Consider the following 10,679-nt stretch of genomic DNA (forward strand, 5'->3'; position numbering starts at 1 on the left):
TATAAAAAATAAAAATGGAATAGAAGTAAACAAATAATAAATGGATAAAGAAAAAAAAAAGGCAAATCAAGGCAATACATGGACATTGCCCTGAAAAGGGCCGGAGTACTGTGGGATACTCTGGTCCAAAAGCACAACAACAACAGATTCTTACTAGTAACCGACCGACATGAAAGCTTGGGATGGAGGAAGAGGTCTTGTGCACCTGACCCTCCTGAGTATTTAAAAATTAGACATACCCAAATACCCAGAAAGAAGAAGCGAAGTGATAGCTGGGGAGGAATAGGTTTAAGTGAACCTGACCCTCCCTGGTCTACAAGACCAAAATCCCAACAAAGAGCAGACGAGGTGGTAGCTAAAATGAGAAACTACGTTTTGCAATAAAACCGTTTGCACATCTTCAGATTAGGGTATATTTCTAAGGTGAAGTTCTAACATTGGCACTCATTAATTACAAGGCACAATAAATATAATGGGCAACATGATTGGAAGAATTACCCCAGTTCAACCAAACCTACCAATTAACAATGCCCCACGGGTTACTAACTGGATATTACCTGAAAAACAACAACACGTAAATATCTGGATATACAACTGTGTGGGAATAACTGGGTAAAAATAAACTTCAGCCACAAGTTTCAACAAAAACAGTTTATTGAGCGACCAAATTGTCAATTTTTATGTGTATTTGTATGACGGCATAATTATGACGTAAATGCCTAAATCCGTTCTTTGACTGGCCGTATTATTTTGTGAAGTAAAACGGACTCATGATCTCGTAGATATATTTTATTTATTCGTTCTATTCTTAAAACCAGTAATTATTTTGCATATTTTCGGTTTACGTTGCTTTTAACCGAAACGCATTGATTTCAAGACCAAGTATAAACCTGTAAAACATCATTTTATGTGCAAGAAATAAAACTGACACAAGTTACTACTTCAGATATGATGAGTTCATATGCCGATTTTAGTCCTAGTCAAGTTTTGAAACAATGTATTCGACTATACCTCTTTGATGGGATATATTTTTAATAGCCGGATGTTCTTACACGAGGATAAAGAAACCTAAAACTGAAGGATGGACTTAAAATGTGTTATTCAACTTTGAGGCATAATTACGAAGTATTCTCAGATGCAAAATTATTATAGTCTGCGCTACAATTGTGAATAATACGAGCGTGATTCACGCGCAGACCGGTGTGAAGTGACAAGTTTCGAGATAGTCATCGTGTAAGTTTTTTAACGCTCCTATTATATTATTCAAGTAGAGTTAATCAGACACCAGAGTACGCGCGGTACGTGCATCGTTTCACTGTGCACGGTATTTCTTTGTTAAACACAACATGTCAGAATTACCTGGTCATTATTTCGGTTATTAAAACAACATCCAAAAGGCATATCAGCAAAAATAAACTTTACAGCGATACGTTTAAATTAAATTTGAATTCCAACGGGCTATGCTTCTAACCAAACGTGAGAACAAAGAAATGGCTAAAGATTGTTGATCGCACGCGCGCGTATTTAATGGAAATTTCTCGAATCGTGCTCAACTATAGAAACCTGTTGTACTTTTTTTAATTACGTGTGGTAAAAATTGCGTATGTGCGATCTTCATATAAACCCTATTAAAAACCATATTGACTTCTTTGTTAATAACAAAGCTTTGAGACGGTTTTGGTTTAAATTGCGCCTAAAGCTACACGAGGGCTATCTGCGCTAGCCGTCCCTAATTTAACAGTGTAAAGGCAGCTAGTCATCGCCACCCACCGCCAACTCTTGTGTTACTCTTTTACCAACAAATAGTGGGATTGATCGACCACTATAACGCACACATGGCTATAAAGGTGAGCATGTTTTGTTTCGCTGGACGAGGATTCTAGCCTGCGGCCCTCAGATTACGAGTCAAGCGCCCTAGCCAGCTGACTGTACCGGGCCCTTTACAACAGACTATCTGCACTGTGCCCACCACAGGTATCGAAACCCGATACTTAGGGTCACGCATTCGGATTCCTTACCAATGAAGTACTCCTAGCGTTAAATCACGCATAAAAAACGAAGTAATATAATATGTGGCCTTCACACAAATCATAGTAAATACATACCAAATTCGTTAAGACTTTGAATTCCTAGCTTTTACCACGTATCAACGCATTAACAATACAAGTATCTTTACTTTTCCGACGAGTTTTAGTACCACATAATAAAGTTTACTGTAGAAATACATATTATCAACACTGACTTCATAGGTATTTCACGTTCTTGAGACTTACTACAGTAAACACCTGGTGGTAACTTTTCTTTTTTCAAATCTAGGATATACTTAAATGTTTAATGGGTGATGCCCTTCCTAGAGAAAATATTGCATAAATTGTGCAATGTCCAAATCAAATATATCTTACCACAAAAGAGAACCGCTGTGCGTTTTACCACACACTACCCAGACTTGGTTGGCTCGACTACCATAATGTTTACTATGGTAACAGGAAACTGTTCGAAGATGAAAATTAGTTATTGGATAATTCCATGCCAACTCACCTAGGCTTCCCAGTTCATGTCATAGATTTTTTTAAAAATTCAAGGAAAAACTTCATTTTGATGTATTTGTGTCGGTGTGTTTGTTTTTATAGCAAAGCCACATTGGGCTATCTGCTGAGTCCACCGATGAGAATTGATTTATTTAGTCGTGTAGTGCAACTTTAGGATTTTGCATGGTTGAATAGAGCAAAATGAAGTTTTTGCTTGAATTTTTTCAAGAAAAACCTATGACATGAACTAGGAAAAGTTCTTTTTTCTGGGTGAGTTGACATGGAATAACCCTATCTTGTTTTAGACTTTCTGTCCGAGAAGAGGATAAAAAAGTCCCTAAAAATACGACAGAATTCCAGCTTTTATAAATTTTTGGCTTTAAATTTAAAGACACAAGAAATTAACAAGTTACATAAAATAAATTATTAACTTCTACAAAATAAGTAATCAGTATCTAATGAGGTCATAAAGGGTTTGGTTAACAAAAGGAACCCTCAGCTAGTTATATATAAAAAATGTATCAAACGGAAATCAAGAGTTCGAGTGGTTTACTTGTTTTAAATACTTTTCTATATCACGTGCGGCTAAACACGGCCTACTTAATGTCTCTACCATTACTGTGTTTGTTCTATATCAGTTCCGGAATGAAAGAAACATGTCAACAATGGACGTGACAAATATAGTGTGGTTACAATACTGTTATTATACTCTCTTCTAATTCTTAAAAAAACCTAAAAGGAACTAGGTTAAGTACATAGCGTTAACAATAATTAACCTAACGTCTAATGATAAGTATAATTAAGCTATTACACGACTATTAAATTGCTAGGACAACTTACAATAAGTATAACTCCAGGTTACAATGACAATAGTTTAAGTTCACTTCTCAATCTGAGATTATTTGTTCTAGTACTAAATAAAACTAATGGTTTCCCATTTTATCAGTCCTCTTTTTCTTGGGAAGGTTGGGTGGGAAATAGGGAAAGTTGCATAAGTGAAAACACATGGTCATTGAGTGTTCTTAAACCTAATACGTAATCACTACGAAACTACAAAAAAATAAAATATTTTCCAAAACTTACTTGATACTATGCCAGGAAAGCTGTAAAATTATTGACTGATGGAATCATAACGGAAGACGTTTGATGTGGAATAGATAATTCAACATCATTTTCATGTTAACATGTACAAAAAACATTAAATTTAAACATTATGTTTTCTTCAAGTGACTTATGGAGACGTAAAATTTTTAGTAGTGCCATCTGATGAATGTTTTTTTCTACACGAAAAAAATTGAAATTGTCTTTTTATTAAATAAAACTTTTTTTACAGGTCATTTATAATGGCTTTATTTGTTGTAGCGCACGTCCACACTATAATCCATGTGTACTGCGCCCAGCGAGTGTATTGATATAGATTTCGTTTCCTTCCACGGACAGTAAAATCTGACAGCAAAATTTAAGGTACGCTCAATTCACAAATGACTAATACTTTTACAGTCAATTTTATTTGTAACTTAAAAAAAAAAAAAGGATGACTGACGTTCGAAAAGCATCACATGAGAAACTAAAGGCGATATTGGCGCCATTTCAAAATATGACCCTTCCTTAAAAAAAGTAACAATGTCCAAACCCGCACTATTTTATAACACAAAGAATTTCAGATTTTTAAAGGATCTAGATGCGTAAAAAAATTGCAACAGATTTTTTTTAAAATTCTTTATATATTCTGCGAGTATTCTTTGTCATAGTAAAATCTTGTAAAGAAATGTTTGTTTTTCTAACTGGTCTGTGTGATTCATGATTCCTAAATTTGAATGTAAACATACCTGTATAATCCTTCGATAAACTACTAATAACATTTTAAACAGATTTTATTTTATTCTTACAGCCTTGGTCATACACGAACATATAACTAAGTACTGTTCGTCCACCATTCTTGAATATGATTCCCGTGGCTTTTAAACAATCTTATTACGTGTATATTAAGGATTTGTTCTGATGAAACATGCCAAACTGACTTCTGGTTAGTTTCAAAACAAGTTTAGTATTGTTTCAGTTACTCTAATTTTGATAGACTTTTCTTGATTTTCTCCGTCTATCTTATATTTCTCTTTCTAAGCGACCCTTGTTTTCTTGCACTGTTGTTGGACTATTTTGTTTGTTCAGAATTTTAGTTTAAAATTTATTTTATAGATGGCGATAAAGGTGTTCAATCAATTAAAATGTGAAGCTAGATTAGCTTGATATTGTAAATGTCATCTTTTAGTTCGAAAATTAACCAACGTCTCAATACATTTGATTTAATCTATTACCTTATTCAAATATCTTGCTGTGAATATATATATTAGTTTGTTATAATTAAAAAAACAAACAAAACAATATTCCGATACAATTGGAATTTAAACGTGAGACTTCCATGTTAAAAGTTGATCGCTTTGACCACAGAGCTATTTCGGCATTCAGTTTTTGAAATCCACTGGCAACAAATATTAATTTAAAATATCACGGTGTTTGAAAGAACTAACTAAACATGTTCACTCAAAGAAAATAATTTGAAAAAAATTAAAGAATACCAAGTGTACTGTACTTCTGTCTGAGGTTCAAGCACCCACCACTGACGCAATTTAAACGTTACCAACAGATAGTGGCTCTTCTACATACAGTAAAACCTGTCTCAGCTGGAAACTGCATAAGCGGAAACCTGTACAAGACGGAAATATAAAAATTTTGCAGCATCATCTTAAGATTTCTTTTATAAAAGGCCCTCTATATAGCGAAACCTGTGTAACGTGGACGGAAAATTATCTTCAACCTATCTCATCTATCAAAAAGAAGGATCAGAACCTGACTAGGGCGGAAAAATGTTTTAATTAAATATTAATCTCTTATTTAATTAATAATTTCTTTAACTATTAATAAATTCTTATTTCATTAATAATATGTTTAAATATTAATAATTCTCGAACATTTTGTTACAGTAAGTATTGGTCAAATATATTGTTCTTTTTTTCTGCCGTCATTATTTTTGCAGTTAAATTAGATGAATGATTTGTAGAAATACATGTCTTTTAAAGTGTAAAATTCTACTCTTCAAATAATTCTCACAAAAACAATAAATTCCTATCTTCCCTGATTTTAAAATTTAGAGAAATTTACTTAATACTCTCATTTTTAAAAAAAGCTACTAAATATTCTCATTTCTTTTAAAAGTTGTTTGTTATGACGATTAAAGTGAAATCCAAACTTTGATTGAGAAAATTGATGCAGATGATTCTGTGAACGAGGAAAGTTTTGTGAACGTTGACAAGAATGTTTTAACAGAAACTGATTTAAATTATATAATAGAATCGCAAGATGGTAACGATGTGAGAGATTCAGAAGATGAACAAAATGGAAAAGATAGTGAGGAAATAGATATTTTTACTTCATCACAAGTGTTAAGTTACATTAAAGCTATCAAATTATATGTAAAAATGAAGGGGGAGAATGAACTTCATGAAAAGTCTGCAGAATTGTTCTGTTTTAACCACATGAGAAAGTTCATTAAAAAACGAAACAGTTGAAATTGGACACTTTCTCTTCAAATAAATTTGATTAAGATTCTATGTATTTTGAATGTCTATTTTTGTTCTTATTCTAATAAATATAGCATAAATAGTATAATTACTTTATTCACAAACGTCCCACTTCCCTTGAGTCAAGCAAGTATAACGTTCCGCTCAAAAATTATGTATAATTAAGAAATTGTTTGTTCACTGTCTAAGCCAGAAAACTAGCTAAAACTGAAAATTTTACTATATATACACATATATAGAGAATTTTGCTCTCGAACAATTCAGTCTCACGCCTGTACAATAACTAGCGAGATAAAAGGTTCGTTAAAAATTGTCACTACAGATGGATGGAAGAAAGCAGATTGTTGTAAATGGAATTCAGTCGAACTGGATTACTATCGCATGTGAAATACTTCAGGGGTCATCGTTAGGACATGCTTTTTTAAATTTACATCGATGACATAGATGAAGAAATGATAAATAAAATGTTTTCATTTGCTTACTATATTAAGGTTATTCCTGGCTGAGTGATGTTACAAAAGAATTCAGATTATTTAGTAAATGTGTCAAATAAATGGAAGCTTTTAAGGATAAATAACAATAATTATGTTGGATGTCACGTGTGAATTATTAGCATAATTTTGTTAAAAGTAACCTTATCAGTTATTTCAGAGGGACTTTAATGATTTAGTTAGTAATCTCTTAAGCCATCCAAAAAATCCACTGTTGCTAGCGACAGTGCAAATATGATTTTAGGTTGTATCTACAAAAATACTAAGTACAAGTTTATTGTGGTTATAACTGTGTAGGTCAATGGTTAGGCCACTTCTGAAACAGTATTTATTCTTAAGCTCCTCACCTTAGGAAGGACAATGAATTGTTGGAAGGGTTCAGAGAAGGGCTACCAGAACAATATGCAAGACTGAAAGGTTGCCATATAAGAACAGATTAGTATCTATGAAACTTTCTCTTTGAAAAAAGAAGAGTTAGAGGTGGTTCTAATTGCAAAGGGAATAGATAGTGTTGATTTAGCTTTTTTTCAGATTTAATGGTGAGAATTGTAGGACTAGGAAACAAGTATAAATTTTGGCAGGGTAATAGTCATTCTCAGCTAAGCATATATTTTTTCTAACAGGATGGTTGGCCTTTGGAATCGATTGCCTTCAAATTCGGTGGGGACATTTAAGAGTTTAAAGGACAGATTAATGAGTATTTGAATGATAAGGGCTGACCATCATCTTAAGTTTTCATTTTTAAAGTTCAGTTTAGTTAAAGGGTTACATAAATGAACACAAGTCCCTTGTTCTTAAATTATCTGTATCTGTATGTATAAATTAACATGCAAGGCTTACTCTTTGGAAAATGCATCCTTAACATGAAAGAACTTAAGAGACTACTGTTTTATATAGGTTAATCCACTCAGCAAGTTTCATGCATGTTCAGCACTAGTGAAAATATCATAGTTTTAGAATATGAAAATTAACACACTGTACAAAACTTTGGTAAGACTTCATATGGAGCATTGTATAGTTTTAAAATATCTTGTTAAAGATAGTGATTTGCTAGAACTTAGAAGTTAAGAGAATGGCTATCAAATTATACCCGCTTTGAAACACTTAAGATTTGCAGAAATTCAAATACTTAAATTTCCTTCACTGGAGTATAGACGAACAATAGATGACTTGACTGTACTGTCTAAGACTTGTAGGAACTTGTAGGTATATAAATAGTGAGGAAAATGTTAAAATTGGGACCTGATGGCAAAACTTTAGTTGAAGACAAAAAATGGTTTACCTCAAACGAGTTTTCTAGTCTTATGTTAATAATGTTTCTTATCTTGAGCATTCAACAGAAAATACCGAAATGGATCTCAGTCATGCAGATATTAATCTTTTGTAGTAAGGACTGATATATATTAAAGCACCAGGACTAAACAAGGTTTTACTTAAAAATTAAGGGAGGTCAAAGAACAAATATGATACTCTATCATATTTGGTAGGTTAAAATTTGGTGGCCCAGTGCCTGAGGATCAGAGTTATTAATGTTAATCTTATTTCTAAAGTAAGTGGTACGAATTAATCTAGCAGTTAAAGGCCATTTAAGTTTTACTTTTGTAGTGGAAAACATTCTATATCTTATACATTTTCGAAAAATCGTTTAGTAAAACATAACAACATAACTGAAAGCCAATGAAGGAGAAACCTTGTGCTATTAATCTTCTACTTTTTGCTCAAGAATGTTATTGACCTGGGTGATGAAAAGGTTGTGGACCTAATTCATTTATATTTTCAGAAAGCTTTAGATAAAACACTAAACAAAAGATTAAATAAACAAGGGTTTGGAAGAAGATGGTTATTTAAACTAAATAATATGTCTTCTCAAACTCTTGTAAAGTGAAAGACTAAACTGATATTGACAAATTGTTCCACAAGTTTATTCAACCTGTTACAAAAATTAAACTGTCCTAATTTAAGCCTATTCCAGTTTTCAGAATACAGCAAAGAAACAAGAAATTTAACTTTTTAATCTTCCAAAAGATCGTCTCTTAACAGTTAGTTCTCTAGTTAAAATATTTTAATCCTTCCATCCTTGGAATAATTCTAGTAGCCATACTTTCCGAGATAAGGATTTCAAAAACTATACAACATTCTATACGTGTCAGGGAAGTTAAGATTTAAGGAGGCTTAACCTCCTTCCACTTGGCTTGGATTTAGTTACTAAAGTCTTATTTTTAAATTCTTACTTTGACGATGATCTATCTTGGTTGCAGAATCCTACGGAGAAACCAGTTGAAGTCATTCCTGGATAAATTATAAAATTTCCTAGTGGTTACTAATACCCATATACTATACAAAGCATCAACAGACGACAAACCAAAGAAAAAACTTTCAACCAACTTTGTTTCGGAAGCCCGCCAGACACTGAATAAAGAAAGCTTTATTTATTCACCACTAGGGAAAAAATAATATAGTTTCATTAAATTAAAAACAAACTGCAATATCACTTGACTTAAACAATTGTCAATAACTTAAGATTAATTGAGAAGTAAAATTATGAATTATATTTTATTTGTTAATAATAATAATAATGATACTGCAAATCTATATGCATGCGCAATAAAAGTTTTGTATTAATTTAGTTCACCTAAATATTTCAAATAATTTTTCAGTGGTTGAAACAAAAACAAAAAATATGAAATTATTTATTTATGAAAAAGTTAACTTTTAAATTTTATTTAACTTTTGTTACTATATTAATGAGCAAAACTTGCATCTCAGGGATGTTTGTTGTTAAGTACAAAGCTAAACAGTGTGTCTTGTGCCGATCGCGAATATCGAAACATCATTTTTAACGTTATAGGCGGCTCGGCATAGCCAAGCGTGTTAAGTCGTTCGACTCGTAACTCGAGGGTTCGAATCCCGGTCGCACCACAACATGCTCGCTCTTTCAGCCGTGGGGGCGTTATAATGTGACGGTCAATCCCACTATTTGTTGGTAAAACAGTAGCCCAAGAGTTGGCGGTGGGTGGTGATAACTAGCTACCTTCCCTCTACCCTTACACTGCTAAATTAGGGACGGCTAACGCAGATAGCCCTCGAGTAGGCTGAAAGGGTGAGCCTGTTTGATGTGACGGGGATTCGAACCCGCGACCCTGAGATTGCGAGTCGAGTGCCTTAACCGCCTGGCCATGCCGAGCCTCGTTAAGACTTATTCCCACTATTTTTAGGTGTTTTTGAATGTCCCAGAGAGGAAGTAGTACGAAAATTCCTAAGTTTTCTAGTGACATTGGTCATGTAAGCGTTGCTTCTTTGACACCGGAAAACGAACTTTGCCAAACTCCCGTACTTTTTAAACCAAATACAAAAATCGAAATACTCAGATAAATTTCCTTCAGTTTCGTTAAACGATATCTATTGTATCAAATAAAATCTCAGTAATTTAATCACATACATTTTTACAATACTTAATATAATTAGTTCAAATTCAAATATTTCTCTCTTGTGTAAAAACCACGATAAACTAGAGGGTCTCTCAGTAAATCATGCAGTATTGATCATATTCGGCTTTCTAAAATTAAGAAAATAAACCCATCATTATCAACGAACATGAACTGTTTTATCGCATGACAATGAGGAATAACATTCTATATTTTTCTGCCAAGTTTCATCAAAATTCGATCATTTTTGACTAAGTTTTAAAGCAAAAAATATCGTAAAAGTCGATCCCTGCGTTGACACATTTTCTTCTCGTGACTTTGACCCCCAAAACTAATCAAGTCTTTTTTGGGTCATAGTCAAAATGCACACGAGCTTTCGTCCGAATCATTCTAGAGAAATCTTACTGACAAACACAGCTGAGAAAACAACCTCTGTCCATCTAAAACGGCTTAGATAATCAAACTATTTTCTGTTTTTTTTTAAAGACCAGAATGATGAGAATATCAGATTTATTCGTCATGCTAATAACGTAACTATTTGTAAAATAACATTTTTTCTCTAATACAATAATTTGAATCGTTATAATACTATTACAAAAAACGTTAAAGCCACTAACCAATATCACAAGTGTCACCTTAACATTTTTTGGAACAAGA

At 32.9% G+C, this 10,679-nt stretch overlaps 1 protein-coding gene across 2 annotated transcripts in view; it reads right to left on the reverse strand.

Moving 5' to 3' along the window:
* The window catches only part of LOC143244425 (microtubule-associated protein Jupiter-like), a 46,120-nt gene extending 37,103 nt beyond the window's left edge, over nucleotides 1-9,017 (reverse strand). The window contains exon 1 of one of the 2 annotated variants that reach the window (XM_076489050.1): nucleotides 8,829-9,017. In XM_076489050.1, the coding sequence (XP_076345165.1) occupies nucleotides 8,829-8,884 (56 nt within the window). In that variant the 5' untranslated portion in view covers nucleotides 8,885-9,017. The remainder of the gene's footprint in view (nucleotides 1-8,828) is intronic. The other variant, XM_076489049.1, reaches the window with a different exon arrangement.
* Nucleotides 9,018-10,679: the final 1,662 nt, after the last annotated feature.

Source organism: Tachypleus tridentatus, chromosome 2 (genome assembly GCF_004210375.1).
Source record: "Tachypleus tridentatus isolate NWPU-2018 chromosome 2, ASM421037v1, whole genome shotgun sequence".
NCBI classification, from domain to species: Eukaryota; Metazoa; Arthropoda; class Merostomata; order Xiphosura; family Limulidae; genus Tachypleus; species Tachypleus tridentatus.